At 43.0% G+C, this 20,580-nt stretch overlaps 2 protein-coding genes across 2 annotated transcripts in view; one reads left to right on the top strand and one right to left on the bottom strand.

The window, feature by feature from the left end:
• Positions 1–8,525, bottom strand: part of LOC106812026 (xenotropic and polytropic retrovirus receptor 1 homolog) — a 15,027-nt gene extending 6,502 nt beyond the window's left edge. Inside the window, exons 1-2 of the mRNA XM_014815777.1 lie at positions 8,493–8,525; positions 3,825–3,876 (exon numbers count right to left, since the gene is read on the bottom strand). Coding sequence (XP_014671263.1) covers positions 3,825–3,876; positions 8,493–8,525 — 85 coding nt within the window. The remainder of the gene's footprint in view (positions 1–3,824; positions 3,877–8,492) is intronic.
• Positions 8,526–9,792: 1,267 nt separating this feature from the next.
• The window catches only part of LOC106812029 (cytochrome P450 2D3-like), a 17,441-nt gene continuing 6,653 nt past the window's right edge, over positions 9,793–20,580 (top strand). The window contains exons 1-2 of the mRNA XM_014815779.1: positions 9,793–9,881; positions 10,087–10,302. Of these exons, the coding sequence (XP_014671265.1) occupies positions 9,821–9,881; positions 10,087–10,302 (277 nt within the window). The 5' untranslated portion in view covers positions 9,793–9,820. The remainder of the gene's footprint in view (positions 9,882–10,086; positions 10,303–20,580) is intronic.

Here is a 20,580-nt window from a genome sequence, read left to right on the forward strand (position 1 = left end):
ACGCACGCACGCACGCACGCACGCACGCACGCACACACACACACACACACGCACACGCACACACACAGTGACACACACACACATACATGTCAAAGGTTACATTCCCTATAGTAGAAGTAACCCACGCATAAAATTCTCTCAGTTCTTAAGCCCTAAATGTGAATGGCTGCTCCATCATGAACACTATAAGGCCAGATTACAAGCAAATACGCTTGCTGTTATCACTATATTGTTTTTTTTAACACGGCAATATACTTTCTTCTGTTGGTACTGAATGTTTGCATTTACCAATAGATGTAAACACTGATAACATCTTTTAGACAGTGCATGGCATGTCATAAAGCCGTGTACAAACAGACTAGCTAGAACTTCTCTAGTAGAAGATAACGAGTGATTTTGAAAGTGAGATTGAAAGTCATGTAACCATATCAGGAGTGTCATAATATAGATCTATCTATATAGATTACATAAATGGCACTCCTGACCATATCAAGAGCTAATAAACACCTATTTATTAGCTCCTGACCATATATATATATGGCCACTATATATATATCAGTACGGACAGGAATCTAAAAGGCTGTCAAAAATCATTCTGGGTTTTGCTTCTGAGAATGACGTTTAGACTGAATTGATGAATTGGCAATTACCGTGAACTCAAGGAGAATGAATTGTGCGATACTAGAATTTCCGTGTGATGGCGCGGCAAAACTTGCACCAAAAAATCATCATTCTTGACGTGATGCGGCCATGGCCCATGATGCCGAGGCGCGCCGAGGATTGACACTTTGTGTCTTCCAATCACAGCCTACGCCGCACCAGTCGTTGATATTTTTAAATATGGGGACCCATTGGACCACCAAATTGCCGATCTCAGAAACTAGGGCATTCTGCTATGTTAGAACGGTTTCCTACGATAGAGTTTGGCACAAATACGAAAATAACACGCTTGTTTAGCGCATGCGTCCTGCTGTAGCATTTTCGCATCTCCGTAATCAGAATAAGCCCCGCCTTCTTCGTTGATGCATGGGCATGAATGGGGCGTCAACGACGTGACCCGTTACTGTACCTACTGTCTTTCGCCAGCCTGTTTACTTTTCGTAAATAATGAAATGCCAGGCCGATGCATTTCGCATCGAAGTGGAAAAATTCGGCATTTTTACCCGCTTTCGGAAGTGAACAAGTGCGTCATTCATTGAACATTCACGTTTTTCTTAAAATTAAATAATTCCGAAAATCCCTAACCGCGCTACTCGATTATTTTAGCCAATGAACGTAGCTGTGTGTGTGACGTCTTGCCCGTGCGCTTCATGCTAGGCTTAGCGGGTCTCAAAATGGATATATCGGAGGCAGGCACCTCGCAACACGCGTGTTTGTCTACATGTAGCTTTGTGACATGGGGATGGGCGGTGTCGGGAGTTCTGCGATGATAAACCTCGTAATTTCTCAGCATTTCTTAAGGTGCATGGAACATTTTACCAATTTAGTGGTGTCAGTTAGTCACCGATATGTCACAGTAAGTACTAACCGTATAATATGTTTCACATACCTTCCCCTATTTTGCACACAGACGGTCAATCACTGTGAAAAATTGTGTGAAGATTTATTTTTATTGAGACGTTCCAAGTGCCTGTGCTTTCAACGGTCTTGTACGTCAATGCACGTGCGTCAAGAGCCACAAACTCAACACTATTTCATCTCTGTTATTGTTTACGCCTGAATGCGTGATTGATCAGGGAGGGGGTGCATGTAAGAGGGAGACATTTTCTTTGGGGTTCCGAAAAACACAATTCCACTTGACAATTACATGGGCCATTTCAATTGGAAGCTCTGCATAATCGACCCCCAACAAGCCCTTTGACTGACTAGTCAAGAAATTCATCCGCTCTTATTTAGCCGCTGATAGTTCTTATTTAGAACAAAGTCTTCATTGTTATCTTCTAAAACTACAGACCATCCGCTGACCGCTGTGGAGACGTGCGCCGGGCCTCGAATTTGGCGCACGTCTCCACTGCGGACAGGGCTTCATACTTGAACATCCCCGCTGTCGCGTGCGCATATCCCGAGGAACTGCGCGTCTCATCCGCACGCAGCGCTCAGGATCAACAGCAAAGCTGTGCCACGCAATCTTGCATCATGTCTCTCTGGATTCTTGTGTTACGATTAGCTTTTGGGGGTAAGACTAAGAGTCTATTTTACGACACGGATAACTTTATCGCTATCAAGGCGATGTCTAAATCATAAAATCACGTGGGGTTTTGCATTGCTTTGCAATCGAGCAGCTATTGCATTTGCAAAGCAATTTCATGCATTGATCAGCGACACAATGCCATTCAGCCGAGTCAAAAACCAAACTGTGATTGCGTTTCAAAAATGTTTAGATGCAGTTAAATTTCCTTACTGAGCAGCACAAAGACGTGAAATCATTCTAATATCTACGCATATATGCAATTTGCACCAACTGAAATGGAGAGTGAAATGCACTCTCAGTCTCTCACTGTATGGTCTGTGCACGCACTATCACGCAGTGTCAACATGATGCAGTCAACATCAAAAGTAATGTAAGATGGCTATCGCACGGAACTTTTACAGCGTGCGAGCTTGGCACTCGCTCGCTCGCCAATGTCGAGTGAAAATAATATCGGGCGAGTGAAAGCTAAAGCTGACTCGCCCATGTTGGCGAGTAAAAATAATTGTCTTAAACTTTAATCAAATGTTGGTTCCTTACGATATATATCCAAACATTGATGAAATACAGTTGTAGCGATTGTGAAGGGCGGCTATTCCACGACATCCTCACTTTATATTATCAAAGGTCGCCGAAGAAAACAGCCCGCTAGAGCGTGCAGCGCCAGCACAGCGTGGCTGTGTATACGTGCCTGGGGCGGCATATTGATTGATGTACGGGGAGGGGGGGGGGTAGTGCAGAATTGTTTAAAAGTCACGTTGGTCTTGGTGTTAACAAGTCAATAAAATCGGCGTAACGTGGCGTTTCACTGATGGGGCAAAGCAGCCCGAGAATAAAAGTAAATTAAATGAAAATGAAAACAGGAACTTTCAGAAGAGATGTGCCTTGAATTTTTGAGAAAAGTGATCAGTGAATTACATGTGTAGTTAAATCAATGGTGTTTTTGTGTTTTTTCACTATTGTTTGACAAGCATTTTTGTTGTAAAATTTGGGCGAGTACAGATTCCGTTTGGGCGAGTTAACTTATTGACTCACTCGCTCAGTTTGGCGAGTGGTTTTTATTTTAAAGCTCTAACACTGTACTACTGTATAATCTTAACGTTTTCTTACTCATCGTTATACGTAGGTAACTGGGCAACCAGGTTGCTACCTGCACCGTACTCGAGACCAATTACAGCATCCCGACATTGAGCGTACGAGATGATTGCGCGAGGGCGTACAGCAAGCAACATTAAAATCATTAATTTCTGGCATCCCATAGCGTGCCGACCAATCCGCGGGGGTTCACACCTACACACGCTCCAGTACAACCAACTCCGCACCACCTTAAACTTAAGTGACCCAAGTCTTGTGATGTAGCTTTGACCTACTTGGTTCCCCCCAGCTTGGTTTTATTTAGTTACTTTTTCGATAGAAGAACGTCTAGAGGTTGCATGCACAACATGTAGTATCACAAACCTTATAGAGATTAATTTCAGCTCATTACATGCAACATTTGCGACAAGGCGATGCATGTTCTAAACACTTTTAATTTCACTTAGAATATTTTCAAACTATTATATTATTTATTTATGAAATTAATTTATCAATTGATGCATGTTATGACTCATCGTAAAGATTAATATATATACTGTACCATCTGCGTTCGGGGCCTCATCCTGGGCTGCATACAGCAAATCCTTCAGCATCTGAATAGAAACACAAGACACATGAGCAACGCTTGCTTCTCATCAAGCTCTCCTATACGAAACACCTGATCCCTGCATTATGCGTGCAGTGCTCTGTTGCACAGTACATTAGCAATTCTATTCCTAGTCTCCACCCCCCACCCTTTCCCTAGGGGTAACAAGGAGCCTCCTAGGTTTCATGGTCACGGCCGCTGCGCTAGGCCGCCGTTTCCAAACTCCAACTGCCTATTTGCTCTCTCGTGTTTCTTATACTAAAAGAAAATAAACTCTCGGCAAGCCACGAAACCAACAGTGGGGCGCTATCTATCCGCTGTGTACGTAGCAACATGTTGCCGTGCTGATTGTGATGTCTATATGTCTGCAACCTACAGTACAGACACACCTGGCAAACGTACAGACTAACATTTACCGCATCTAGAACTTTCTGTGTTTCACAAGCTATTTCTCTTTGTTTCACAAGCCATTTCTCTTTGTTTCACAGGCTATTTCTTCTTGTTTCACAAGCCATTTCTCTTTGTTTCACAGGCTATTTCTTCTTGTTTCACAGGCCATTTTTCTTTGTTTGCAATTGGATATGGGGGTTTCCAGAAGGCAGTAGGCCTTCTTCCACAAAACTTGAAACTCTGCATGAACCACGAATTATATAGGGAAGGGGGCTATTGCACCCATTGCTAAACACTGCACTATTAAGAATCTCCAACATAAAAATCAAATCATGGCATCGTTCTAACGTTACAGTGAATGTTAATAAATGGGATAGATGTTTATCCGAGTGGCTACAAGATTTTAGTGCCCGGTCACTACACTGGATTGGCATCATGACCTGTGGGTTTGTTGCCAGTACTAATACTTACAGGGTTCAACTTAGGGTAAGCCAAGTAAGTCCGCAAGCAAGACTAGTCATATTTCTTCTCAGTACAAGCTGTGCACACAGTGAAATTAAATGGGTTTTGACTATATCTTAACCCGACCTAGCTCCAAGAAACGGTATTGCTAAGGTTAGAATACCCAGCAGTCTAGGGTATAGACAATCCGTCGCACAGCCTGGTCGGGCTAAACCCGACCAGGCTGTGTGACTAACGTCAATACACCCTAGTATTCTAACCCTAGCAATACCGTTTCTTGGAGCTAGTCGAATCTATGATCTTGCAGTGCAGCCTTGATCTTGCAGTGCAGACTTGCAGTCATACACTGATATGTACAGTCTTGTCGGGTTATTTACATTACTATCAATGACAATATCATAGTGACGGGAAGTTGTACTTGCAAGTAGTTGTAGTGTACGGCACATATATATTCTATCTCTTATTATATTTCTCTGTAATGATCGCTCTAACAGACGTACGTAAAAACTCTGATACACGTACGTGAAAACGTGATACACTTCATCTTTCTGTTGAGATGCGTCATAACGCACGTTTCCTGCAACGCTGAAAGCAATTTAAAGCTAATATGTCACCCTACGTTGTAAGGTCTGCGACTAAGAGGCCACGGTGGATGGCAAACCCACAATGGCATAGCAATATATAGAGTTATATATGGATATGGTGCCTTAGGCACCAATTGATATTAGTTTAGTATGGTGTAATAGGGTATAATACGAGCAAACAAGAGGATATTATTCAATCGCCCGCGATGTTTTTCTATAATAATTGACACAGCGCCGGAGGCACCTCTGCTAAAAACACGGGGTATATGTGAGCTATCACATTGCTTTAGAAACCAACCAGGTGAACACGTGCGAATGGACGTAACATCGATTTATTCCTCTTACATAACTTGGACGAACTAACTCAAAAGGTGTGCACCCGCTTCAGAGCGGAGCAGATACAACTCTCTAACCGTAACCTCTAGCACTAACAATAACCTTGACCTTAACCTTAACCCTAACCGTGACCTTTATCTTACCCTAACCCTAACCCTGATTCTAACCATAACCCTAACCCTAACCCTGATTCTAATACTATCCACAATCCTAATCCTAACCCTAACCCTGACCCTAATACTATCCCTAACCCTGACCCTAACCCTAATCCTAACCTTGACCTTTATCCTAACCCTGACCTTTATCCTAACCCTGACCCTAACCCTAACCCTAATGCTATCACTAACCCCATCTCTAACCTTGTCCCTAACTCTAACCCTGACTCTAATCCTATTCCTAACCCTAACCCTAACCCTAACCCCAACCCTAACCCTGACCTTTACCCTAATCCTTATGCTGACGCTCTATCTTTAACGCCTACCGTTGTAAAACATCAAAGTCAGTGAGATGTCATGTTGCATTCACTTCAAAATTAATGCTCAACAACCCCATGCTCGTTAGTAATAGAATAGTTGGCAGTAAGCTGGCATCGTCCGTTATAGGTACGATGAGAACGGCGGCTCCTGGATTTCATCTGTCATCTGTAACCAGATTAATGATCGAGCTGCCGAAAGTGAACGACGTCTACAAGTGAGTGGCGCCACCTATCCACGGATCTTTCGTCTATTCGATCATCTTAATGCGCGGGTCTGTTCGCGCATTTCTCTCTAACGAGAAAGAATTTCTGCGGCAGTTTTGTAGTGCTATAGTTGTTGTTGTTGTTGTTGTTGTTGTTGTTGTTGTTTTTGTTGTTGACAAGGAGCTAGCTAACACCTAGCTGCTGCTATATAGTTATACCGCTGCATAAATGAATCAGAAACAGGATAACATATATAAATATGAAAATATTATTGCATATATATATATAATATATAGCACACAACAGCACACCAGCACACACACACACACACAGCACACACACACACATCACACACACACACCACACCACCCAGCACACACACAGCACACACACAAAAACACACACGCACGCACGGGCACGAGCAGTCGGCACGCACGCACACACACACACACACGACAAACACACAGCACAGCACACACACACACACACACACACACAGCACACACACAGCACACACATATATATATATATAATATTATATAATAATAATATATGATATATATATATTAGTATATATATCAATATATAGGCGCTCCCTATATATGTCGTTTTTGCTGTCATGAATTAATTGGAATTTGAACATGTCTCGTGAATATTGTATATGTATTTTGTAAAAATGTATTTAATAAATCATTCTATCACTGAGTAAATAATTTCTCATTGGATTTAGTTTGGTGCACGAATGAGATTTTTATACAAACTTACGACACGTGGGTCTTTATGTAAGAGACATTAAACAAACGCAAACCAAAAAATCGATAATTTAGTAGTGCCATATTTATTTTAGAGGCGGTATTTTTGTGTGACAAATATATTTATTGATTGACCGGAAAGAAAAAGGAAACCATCTTGTATCACTTCAACTTTGAAACGAATGTGCCAGACAAAGTGGTATTCCAATTAACATGAATTAATATCCAAATAAATGGTACCTTTTCTAAGCCCTCACGATCGACACATTGATACGGACGCTAGTATGTCTGATGTCAATAAACAGCAACACAAATCCGTCAATGAGATATCGTTCTACTCCTTGACAACTTTTTAACTATAAGACAACTTCACAATTCTAAAGTTGTGTTTAAACTATCTATTTCTTGCTAGATAATAGACGAATTTGATGAATTTTTCAATTATTCGACTGCAAATCTGCAGTGTAAACGTAAAAGTCTTGCAGGCAAGTGGTTAATATCAACTTGTTGGGAGATTAGAACAGCTATAGGTTCTATTTTCGCAACTCTGTGTAGGCGAATTGATCATGTTTTTGCCATGCGGTCACTCAGCGAACTCAGGTTGACTCAGAAAACAGCAAAAAACGTTTTTGCCGTCGGCGCCACACTGGCGCGAATTAATACGTATATAATGCGTATCCTCGTCGCCCGCGCGCACACTGCGGGTTAAATGTTGACACGTTTGCCGACCGGCGGTCGATAACGTAAAAACTTTAAACATCTGATAGAGAGGTTGATAGAACGTTAAAACCCCATAGTCTAAACCCAGTTTAACACAATTTATTAACTCTAACACAACTTCTTAGCTTTAAAACACGTTTATAATTCAACGACAACTTAACTATAATTCAACCTCGTAACTCTAAGACAACTTCACAATTCTAACACAACTTGCTAACTTTAAGAAACCTTTATAATTGCAAAGACAACTTCTTAACTGCAATACAACTTCGTAACTCTAAAACAACCTCACAATTCTAATACAACTTTAAGAAACTTTTATAATACTAATCCAACTTCTTAACTCTAACACAACTTCATGATTTTAAGATACCTATATAATTCGAAAAAATCTACCAGGGAGATATTACACACTTACATGGAATTTCAACACATTTACAATCCAGATGAGACGGGATACTAGAGAAGCGTTGCCGAAAGGAGGTGTTGATCCGAAGCGCTGAGCGCAGATCTTGCGCGCAGTTCCGCGGCAAGGCGCACGCGACCGCGGGAACGTCATCGGTAACATACAGGTACGTACCGTCGGTAACATACAGGTACGTACCGTCGGTAACATACAGATACGTACCGTCGGTAACATACAGGTACGTACCGTCGGTAACATACAGGTACGTACCATCGGTAACATACAGGTACGTACCGTCGGTAGCATACAGGTACGTGCCGTCGACATAATGTCGATCGTACAGTTTGGTTCGACATAATGTGGAAGCTCCTGACCGATATGCTATGGTCTAGGCAAGTCTTTGCAATTGAGCCCATGACTTTTTTGTCTGAGCGACCATAATATTTACACCGTGCAAGATTTCTTTGTTTACTAATCGTCGATTGGACGATACAAGACGCGATTGAAGATTGTATTCGGTTAACTTCTCGCTGTCGTAGATAAAACTCATGGTGACCGACGACGCCTTACAACTTATAGATAACTCCAGACAAATTCCTGTAAAAAAAAGTTTAATTATGCTGCGTTTACACTATCGATTTTTGTCAGCAAATCGTCCGAGTCGTGCAAAATAGAACACATTCTATTTCTCCAACTCGGCGACTTGACTCCGTCTCCGACTCCAACACATACAATCCATAACAATCGAATTCCAGCCGATTAGTTGGAATGCACTTGAAATCGGTACGATTTGCTGACAAAAATCGATAGTGTAAACGCAGCTTAACATTGGTCGACATTTGTCTCCAGAAATCAAACTTGGAAAACAAAAGAATTCCGGGAAAAAGTTGTCCTTTGGCTGTACGCGGAATGTGTTGCATTCACAGGGCATGCTTAACTTCTACCCTGCGCTGCGACACCTGCCCGTCTTCAGCCGCATGCTGAAAAAGATGGACGCAGCGTACGTAGGGTTGAACAAGGAGCTGGAGAGTAACATAGCAGAGCACGAGGAGCAGGCGCCGGAGAAAGAGGGAGACGTGAGAGACTACTTAGACGCATACCTGCTAGCGCAGCGGCAGCGGGCGGGGACAGATTCTTCATTCACTAGTGAGTCAAGCGCTGCACGAACACGCACGCACACACCCACGCGCACGCGCACACACACACGCGCACACGCACAAACACATGCACAAACACACGCACACACGCACATCCTATAGAAAAGCACGTTCGCACGCACGCACAGATGCACGCCACCATATACACGCACACAAGCAGGCACTTACACACAACGCGCGCGCACGCGCGCGTGCAAGCACTAGGCGCATATGACAAGAACGAATGATGTTATATGAAATATATATTAAGCGTGGCATCCGACAAACACACACACACACTCGTGTCGGCGTCATCTCTCAGCTTTTCCGCTGCTCATGTCAGTGCGTGATCTGTTTTTCGCCGGATCGCACACCGTCATGACGACGCTACGCTGGGGCCTGCTCTTCATGCTCAAATACTCTCACGTCTTGCGGAGAGTGCAGGCCGAGATCGATGACGTCATCGGACGAGGAAGGCTACCATGCATGGCAGACCAAGGCCACATGCCGTACACGCGGGCGACAATAGCCGAGGTGCAGAGAGTAGGTGAGAGAGAAAGCTAGCGTGGTCAGTAGGTGGAATGTACCAGTAGGTGGCAGTTATACACAGTAGGCCTGATTAGGTTCGACACAAATATTGTTTGATAATACTTGGCAGGTTTCTTTCGCACAGCATAACTAGGCGAACGACACTACTAAACGTCTAGATACTCTGAGAGAACGCGATCCGCGAGTTTCTTTCTTGTTTCTAGCGGACATTGTGCCTCTGAGCCTGCCACACAGAACGACCGCCGAGTTACAGCTAGAAGGCTACGTCATCCCCGCCGGTACGATGATCATTGCTAACCTCACGGCCATCCTGAACGACCCGAAACACTTCCCCGAACCGGAAAAGTTCCGCCCGGAGCGCCACCTGGACGAGCGTGGAGACTTTGTGCAGAACGAAGCGCTGATCCCGTTCTCTATTGGTGAGATTACTTGCACGCCCGCAAGATGGCGATACCAGGGCAAGGAGAATACAGTGACGTCACCCGTCAAAAGACTGCAGCGGTGATCGTGGTTGGGGACCCCTGCTAGGTTATTGTTTTCAAGGGGTGCTGATTGGGCGATGCCCTGAAACCCGCCAACTTGTGGATTTTGATTTTTTCACATAATTGCAACTAAATTGTTAACCTAATATGTTATGTTAATTGTTATGTTAAACTAATATAACATAATAAACATTGGAACTAAATTGGTGTTTAATACACCGTCGTACATGTTTTTACATGACCAGGGTGTGTTTTACCATATCACGGCACGGCAGACTACTCCCCCACTCCCCTTCTCTGATCCAATCTCCCTAAACTTCTTAACAATAATGTTTATTTAAATCGATATTCCCTTTTTATTATAAGAAAATAATAATAATCCTCATTATCTTCTTCATCATCATCATTATCGTCATCAGCGTCATCAGCATCATCAGCATCAGCATCATCATTATTATTATTATTATTATTATTATCATCATCATCATAGCTACTGAAAACTTCCTGAAAAATTTCCTCAAAATAATATCATGAATGCATCTTGAGATCACAGTATAACGGGAATTTCTCACGCACGGGGACTCGAACCCTAAACCTCAGAATTTATTGTCACGCCAAGACTACGCCCTCTCTCCACCATCCAATCTTTGAAGAACCTTCCTAATGATGGTGTCTGTTATTTGTCGACAGGTCGTCGCGTCTGTCTGGGAGAGACCCTCGCGCGAGCAGAGCTGTTCATATTTTTCACAGGCATTCTGCAGAACTTCGGACTTCATTTTAAATTCATAATGTTTGCAAAATATTTTTCTTCTCGGGAGATATTGCGCATGCGCGAGCACCGTTTCAGACGCGCGGTACGGCCAAAGGAAAAGCACGTAAATATAGATTGCTGAGGGAGAGAGGGGTGGGAAGATGGCAGGAAACACAGTCGAGGGGCGGTGAAAGGAGAAGGCGGCTGAGGGTGCGACAATGTAGACAACGGGGAGGGCGGGCGGTGATAAAGTAGGAGTTTTGCACCCTACAGGCTAGGGCGCTCTCCTAACTATAAGCAGAGGTCTACTAATAAGAATTAATTACAGAAACCTATGTTGAGATATCCCTTGACAATACTAAATGCATTTTTATCCGAAAATAAAACTCCTCTGGTGATATATTGCACATGCGCTAAACCAGTAACGTAGCCAGATTATGTACTTAATGTTATATGCGGGGAGCTTACATGCAAGGGCTGCATTCCGTTTCTGAAGTGAGGTCTACTGATGAAATTTTATCATATAAATCTATGCTAGGATAACCCCTCTTCATTTTAAATTCCTAATGTTAGCAAAATATTTTTCTTCTCATGAGATATTGCGCATGCGCGAGCACCGTTTCAGACGTGCAGTACAGCTAAAGGAAAAGTACGTAAATATAGCTTGCTGAGGGATAGAGGGGTGGGAAACTAAGGGAAGGTGGCAGGGAACACAGTCGAAGGGCGGTGGAAGGAGAAGGAGGCTGAGTGTGGGACAATGTAGACAAAGAGAAGGGCAGGCTGGAGATAAAGTAGGAGTTTTGCGCCCTACTGGCTAGGGAGCTCTCCTAACTATAAACACAGGTCTCCCGATAAGAATTTGTTACAGAAACCTATGTTGAGATATTCCTTGACCATACTAAATGCGTTTTTATAACAAAATATAACTCTTCTGGTGAGATATTGCGCATGCGCTAAAACAGTATCATAGCCAGGTTATGCACTGACTGATCGATATATGAAGTGGGGACCTTTCATGCAAGGTTTGCTTCCTATTTCTGAAGTAAAGTCTACTTATAAAAATTGGTCATATCAATCTATGCTAGGATGACCCCCCTTTATTTTAAATTCATAATTTTAGCAAAATATTATAATCTTCTCGGGAGATCGTGCGCATGCGCGAGCGCCGTTTCAGGCGTGCTGTACGATCTAAATAATAGTACGTAATATATACGATATGTACATATACGATTGTACATATCTACCACAGATATCAATAGCTACTGGAGAACTAGCGAGCGCGCGCGTACTAGCCTTACATAATACAAGTCTACGTTAAATTCCTGTGCATGCTTGTAGGATCGGATATGGAGTGACAAGATTCTGAAACTCGAGACAAGCAAAACCTTTCAATATCCCTTACCTAGGGCACCTAGCAGTAGTATACGGTCGCGGTTCCTGTATTCAGTTTAGGCTATCAATCGGGAGTCATTTTGTATACTTTCTATTTTTTTCATTTAGTGGAGACAACACAAAATAATAATATTATAGAAGGGGCTTGAACATTATGCAGAAGCACATGTTCAAAAACCTGGGGAGGACATTTAGTAGGGTGGACGTGTCCCCCGTGTCCCCATGGCATTTGCGCCTATGTGTATGGTCACATCTTACTTACTAAGGAGGCAATAAACGTGTGAAATATACTACCATTAGACACAAAAGAGCTCCCTTCACGTAGTACATTAAAAAACGGTTAAAAGGTAATTTTAACAGTTTTTAAATTCATAATGTTTGCAAAATATTTTTCTTCTCGGGAGATATTGCGCATGCGCGAGCACCGTTTCAGACGCGCGGTACGGCCAAAAGAAAAGTACGTAAATATAGCTTGCTGAGGGATAGAGGGGTGGGAAACTAAGGGAAGGTGGCAGGGAACATAGTCGAGGGGCGGTGGAAGAAGAAGGAGGCTGAGTGTGCGACAATGTAGACAAAGAGAAGGACGGGCTGGGGATAAAGCAGGAGTTTTGCGCCCTACTGGCTAGGGAGCTCACCTACCTATAAACAGAGATCTACTGATATGAGTTTATTACAGAAACCTATGTTGAGATATCGCCTGACCATACTAAATGCGTTTTCAACACAAAATAAAACTTATCTATTGAGATATTGCGCATGCGCAAAAACAGTAACGTAGCCAGGATACGTACTTAATGGTATCTGTAGCGGGGACCTTACATGCAATAATGCAAGGTCTGCTTTCTATTTTTGAAGTAAGGTATATTGATAAAATTTTATCATATAGAGCTATGCTAGGATAAGCCCTCTTTATATTAAATTCATAATGTTTGCAAAATATTTTTCTTCTCGGGAGATATTGCGCATGCGCGAGCACCGTTTCAGACGTGCGGTACGGCCAAAGGAAAAGCACGTAAATATAGATTTCTCAGGGAGAGAGGGGTGGGAAGATGGCAGGAAACACAGTCGAGGGGCGGGGAAAGGAGAAGGCGGCTGAGGGTGCGACAATGTAGACAAAGGGAAGGGCGGGCGGTGATAAAGTAGGAGTTTTGCACCCTACAGGCTAGGGCGCACTAGCTCCTAACTATAAGCAGAGGTCTACTAATAAGAATTAATTACAGAAACCTATGTTGAGATATTTCTTGACAATACTAAATGCGTTTTTATAACACAATAAAACTCGTATGCTGAGATATTGCGCATGCGCTACGGCTAAACCAGTAACGTAGCCAGGTTATGTACTTAATGGTATATGCAGCGAAGACCTTACATGTAAGGTCTGCTTCGTATTTCTGAAGTGAGGTATACTGATGAAATATTATCATATAGAGCTATGACAGGATAAGCCCTCTTCATTTTAAATTCATAATGTTTGCAAAATATTTTTCCTCTCGGGAGATATTGCGCATGCGCGAGCACCGTTTCAGATGCGCGGTGCGGCCAAAAGAAAAGTATGTAAATATAGCTTGCTGAGGGATAGAGGGGTGGGAAACTAAGGGAAGGTGGCAGGGAACATAGTCGAGGGGCGGTGGAAGGAGAAGGAGGCTGAGTGTGCGACAATGGAGACAAAGAGAAGGGCGGGCTGGGGATAAAGTTGGAGTTTTGCACAGTACGGTATTGGTCGCTCACCTACCTATATAAACAGAGATCTACTGATATGAGTTTATTACAGAAACCTATGTTGAGATATCGCCTGACCATACTAAATGCGTTTTCATCACAACATAAAACTTATCTATTGAGATATTGCGCATGCGCAAAAACAGTAACGTAGCCAGGTTACGTACTTAATGGTATCTGTAGCGGGAACCTTACATGCAATAATGCAAGGTCTGCTTCCTATTTTTGAAGTAAGGTATATTGATAAAATTTTATCATCTAGAGCTATGCTAGGATAAGCCCTCTTCATTTTAAATTCATAATGTTTGCAAAATATTTTTCTTCTCGGGAGATATTGCGCATGCGCGAGCACCGTTTCAGACGCGACATACATACATACATACATACATACATACATACATACATACATACATACATACATACATACATACATACATACATACATACATACATGCATATACAAATATGTTTCAGTTTACTGTTGTTGTCAACGATGTGGAGCTAGCAAGGGAGCCATTTCTCAACCAGGGCGAGCATACGGCGGCGCGACCATTCCACTATGTGCTGCAACGCTATGACGCGGACGATCGTGGTGTTATGAACGGTGCGTGCGTTATACTTTCATGCTTTGTTATGTCATACAGTACAAATTCAATGAATTAAGCCATCTTTCAAAAACCATGATGCCATGAGCTGATCATATATTTCATAATGAAGCAAGTGTTGTATTGCGCATTGTGCCACGTATTGGCGTGTAACAGTAGGTCAACGTACAATACATTTCTCCTCATTTCGTTTTGCTAATAATAAAAATCTATTCTTGTGTACGCAATTACCAGTACAGAACCCAATCTCCGACCAAATTCTTTTAGCCAGGTACATTATACTAAATTAAAAGACTTTGGAACTGAATTATTTTGCGCAATGAAGAAACATAACTCCGTTTCTCTCTACAACTAAGTTAAGCCTATCAAGGAAGAAATAGGAATCAATAAAATAATCAATCTATCATGAGAAACTGCATTCCTACGCGATCTCATGGGCACTGCCGAAATCAATATTAAGATTTGAACCGAAGCAAAGCAGGGGTTAACTCAATCTCTGTTGAGTTTGAGCTCATGTCCTGGCTTGCTGATACCGGAGGGGGTTTACAGGCTGTGATAACGGTGGAGCATTAGCACCCGGCATTCCATCTCAAGTCACAAAGGTATCTAGTGTATCTGGAATAGGTCAAGAGTCTTCTTGAGCCTTCTCACAACATTGCCGGCGGAGAACATAATCCTAATGTCTACGAACGATACCTTCGCCTATCAGCTTAATCATATAGGACAGAGGGCATGTTTCCTCCCCTATAAAGTCTGTCAGCCAAATGCATCCCGGATACCATCTCGGATCATTTTCGGTCTTCATTTGACTGTTTGTGCAGCTCACTCCACCAGACCATCTGAGGCCGGGTGGTACGGAGCAGTGTAGCTGTGGTGCATTGCTTTACTCCCAGTGAACCGTCTACCGTTCTTCTTATTCCTCGCTCATGATCGTCATTGATAGTAGTAGACCGTGCGTCGCAAAGCTGGCCATCAATGTTTCAACAGTGACTGCTAAAGATGCTGAGTTTACAGCATGTGCTTCGGTTCAGTTAAAATAGGAATCCACGATGATCAGGGTCATCTTTTCCGTAAGTTGACGGATACCCTAACAAATGGTTGCTGAGCCTATTTCGAAGACCCATGGAGCCCCGGCCGCAGATTTCTTAACTGATTGGCAGGTGATACGCTTGTTTACTACTGCCTCAAAGTCTTTATCAAAATGAGGCCATCACACAGAGCTACTACCAAGCTCTTTAAATTTTTGAATCGCTGCGTGTGTTTCACGTAACTCATTCATATCCTTTGTACTTGTGGCGGTGTAATTGTAATGACTCGGGTTTCTCACAGTAAGTAACCCTTGTACACACTATGTTAATTCTTTCTAGCTGCATGAGGTCACAGAGCATCTGAAAGATTCCTGTCTGGTCAAGCTGTCTGTACAAGCTGTAACAGTCGAGTCAGTAATGGTCTCAGGGTATACATGACTATATATGCCTAGCCGTGACGGGCGTAGTACGAGTTAAATGTTTCGTTAGGAAAACTACATATCCCGGCACAGGAAGCTCGGCTGGATGCTGTGGCCTGCTTAGAGCAACATTATTCCCGTGAGTTTTTCCAGTTCGGGATTTTCGTGTCTGTGAATAGATACCACGTGTAATGTGCGCCGGTGTACGCCAAACAACCGCAGCAGGGGATTGTGATACGTCACCATCACGAAGTGGCGGCCAATGATGTATTGGTGATAATGTTCGACTCCGTAAACTATGGCAAGCGCATCCTTCTCCCATTGGGAGTACCTCGACTTGGCAATAGACAGTGAGACCGTGACGCAATATAGCGATGCATCACAAGCCAACAGCAACTCCTATTCCTGGTCAAAACGCATTAAGCCCTGTGCTGACTGAAGGATCTCTTCTGTCCTTTTAAATGTCTGGCTCTGCAAGGGTCCCTATTCATAGGCAGATTGCTTCCTCGGTAAGCGATTTATGGAGTTGCAACTACAGTTGAGAGATTTTGGAAAAATCGCACATAAAAAATTAGCAGCCTGGGGGATGACTTTAGGTAGAGCAACCCTTTGCAATACAATCTACCCTGTCTTCTAGCAGATGCACTCTCTCTGCATCGATCTCATGTCTCAGGTATGTCACATTAATGTTTATTAAACTGACATTTCTCTCGTTTGACACTGCATTCGGGCAGGCGACACAGTACTACCTCTAACGACTTCAAGTGTTCCTTAGAAGACTCATCTGCTATCAATATGTCATCCAGACAGACATATACGGGTGGAACTTCAGTTCAGCATGTTGTCCGTAATGTTTTCCAAAATTGCTGGAGTAGTGCATACGCCGAAAGGCAAGCCTTTGTAGTCGTAAATCCCAATGTCGGTATTTTTCGTGGCATATATAATTATATATATATATATATAACATGTGACCGGTGATATCGAAATGAGTCACATGGGACAATTTTGACATTTTAGGTTGAATACATATTCAGATACCTGAGATTCATAGCTTTCTATTGTTATATATAGATATTGAAAATTGGTTGAAAAATGTATATTTTATGACCATTATAAATCGAGATATCATGCGATAAAAATTTCCTGAGAATTGTCTAAAATAAGGGCTGAAAACTAATATCATTCACTGATATTATTAGCCGACACTTCTTATAAATCATTAAATTTAAACAGGTTTTAATTGAATCAAGGCATCTTTGCTTATACAGATTAAAAGTAAACATTGTGAATAATACATGGGTAGTCAAATCCGTCGTCCAATCGCTAGAACTGCTCAACTCAGCGAACTTGCTGCTTGCCTTATATATGTAAACCCGTTGAAGGTGATGGAATAGGAGCAGCGAAATCGTGTTAGTGCCGCCAGGGCGGCGTTGGCGCGCTTCGCGCGAATATCCGGCTGCAGACTGTCAAGGACAAACGTGAGAAAAGTTGTAATGAAAAGGGGCTGTCCACTTTGTTGCGTGTAAGCTGGCATGTAACGCCACTTGCTGGTTTGTGGTAGGTTTACACAAAAAGCAAAGCGAAATATGTCTGGTTAGCGTACTGTAGAAAGGCAAGAAGGAGACCACGCTATAATTTGCGGCAATGAGATCGAATTAGATGATAAGGAAGTGAATGGATCCAATAGATTTTGGAGTGGAGTGTTTCAGAACAAATCTTCTTAAAAGACAAACGAAACCTCTTGATGTCGTGCTGTATTCTACATAACTATGTGACATTCTTCTTTAGAATAATATACTAGTTAGACTATGTAAACAAGTCTACACATATATTTATATTCTTTACGTGACGCAATTCTACAATAAGTATTTGAGCACTAACTACAGACGCGTTATTCCCCGTAACATTTATATCAATGGCATCTTTTCTATACGAAGATATTGCGCATGCGCTAAACCAGTAACGTAGCCAGGTTATGTACTTAATGGTATATGCAGCAAGGAGCTTACATGCAAGGGCTGCTTCCTATTTCTGAAGTGAGGTCTACTGATGAAATTTTATCATATAGATCTATGCTAGGATAACTCCTCTTCATTTTAAATTCCTAATGTTTGCAAAATGTTCTTCTTCTCGGGAGATATTGCGCATGCGCGAGCAATGTTTCAGACGTGCGGTACGGCCAAATGAAAAGTACGTAAATATAGCTTGCTGAGGGAGAGAGGGGTGGGAAATTGAGGAAAGGTATCAGGGAAGACAGTCGATGGGCGGTAGAGGGAGAAGGAGGCAGAGCGTGTGACAATGGAGAAAACGGGAAGGGCGGGCGGGGATGAAGTAGGAGTTTTGCACCCTACAGGCTAGGGCGCTCTCGTAACTATAAACAGAGGTCTACTGATAAGAATTAATTAGAGAAACCTATGTTGAGATATCCCCTGACAATACTAAATGCGTTTTTATCACAAAATAAAACTGCTCTGGTGAGATATTGCGCATGCGCTAAACCAGTAACGTATAGCCAGGTTATGTACTTAATGGTATATGCAGCGGGGACCTTACATGTAAGGTCTGCTTCCTATTTCTGAAGTGAGGTATACTGATGAAATGTTATCATATAGAGCTATGATAGGATAAGCCCTCTTCATTTTAAATTCATAATGTTTGCAAAATATTTTTCTTCTCGGGAGATATTGCGCATGCGCGAGCACCGTTTCAGACGCGGCGGTACCGTTCGCGGAGGCAACCAGGAGAACAGTAAGCGCGTGTAAGAATACGTAGGCCTTGCGAGCCACTGGAGGGATAGGAGGGGTGGGGCCGGAAGAACTAAGGAAGGTGGCAGGGCGTCCGGGAAGCACATAGTCCGAGATGAGAGCGCGAGTGGAAGAAGAAGCCAGGCCTGAGTTGTGCGAGACAACTGTAAGACAAAGAGGAAGGACGGCTGGGGATAAAAAGCAGGAGTTTTGCGGCCCTAATCTGGCTAGGGAGGGAGGCTCACCCGTACCTAGTAAACAGCGAGATCTACTGATATGAGTTGTATTAACAGGAACCTATGCGTGAGATATCGCCCTGACCATCACTACTAAATGCCGTTTTTGCCAAACACAGCAAATAAAACTTATCTATATTGAATATTGCGCATGGTGCGAGGCGCAAAAGAAAACAGCTAACGTAGGCCAGGGATACCGAGGTATCAACGCGGGGACCTTACAGTCAGACATAATTCAGGTCTGCTTTCTACTTTATATCTGAAGTAAAGGTATATTGATAAAAAATTTTTATCCCACTATAGAGCTATGCTAGGATAAAAGCGACCGCTGGTCTTTATACTTAAATTCATAAATGTTTGAAAAGTATTTTTGGGCTTCATCGGGGGAGATATTTGCGCATGGCGCCGAGCAACCCGTTTCAAGCACGTGCGGCACGAGTAACGGCCAAACGGAAAAGGCAGCAGTTAAGTAACTATGGAATTGCTGCAGGGAAGAGAGGACTGGTGGGGAAGCAATGGCAGAAAACAGTCGAAGAAGGCGGGAAGGAGAAGGGCGAGCGGCTGAGGGTGGCGCACCAATGTAGACAAAAGGGAAGGGCGCGGCGGGTGAATAAAGTAGGCGAGTTATTGCAGACCCTACAGGGCGGCTAGGTCGGCGGCACGTGAGCTCGCTAACTATAAGCAGAGGTCTACTAATAAGAATTAATTACGACAACCGTATTGTTGAGATAATTTCTTGACAATACTAAATGCGTCTTTTTTATAAGCACAATAAAAACTCGTATGCTGGAGATATTTGGCGCATGTGCGGCTAACGTAACATACGTGCTTAGAAACCAGCTAACCGGAGTAGCCAGAGGTAGTCGTACTCGCTAATGGTATAAGGACCTGGTAATAGGGCAGCACACTGAAGACGCTTACATGTAAAGTCTGCTTCGTCATTCTTCTGAAGTGAGGTTTATAGCTGATAAATATTATCATATAGAGCTATGACGGCACACACAATACGCCCCTCTGTCATCTTTACAATTCACTAAGTATTTCGCACAACGTAGTGTTTATTCTGCTTTCTCCCTGGGTAGAGATATTGCGCGCATGCGCGGAGCACCCCGTTGTACGAGATGCGGCGGCTTGCGGCCGAAAACGAAGAAGGTACATGATAAATTATATCAGGCTGCTGAGGGATAGAGGGGTGGGAAACTAAGGGAGGTGGCAGGGAACAATAAGTCGAGGGCGCGTGGGAAGGAGAGGAGGCTGAGTTGTGCGACCATGGAGACAGAGAAGGGCGGCTGGGGATCAGTGGAAGTTTTGCACCAGTACG

Source organism: Priapulus caudatus, unplaced genomic scaffold, assembly GCF_000485595.1.
Source record: "Priapulus caudatus unplaced genomic scaffold, Priapulus_caudatus-5.0.1 Scaffold601, whole genome shotgun sequence".
NCBI classification, from domain to species: Eukaryota; Metazoa; Priapulida; class Priapulimorpha; order Priapulimorphida; family Priapulidae; genus Priapulus; species Priapulus caudatus.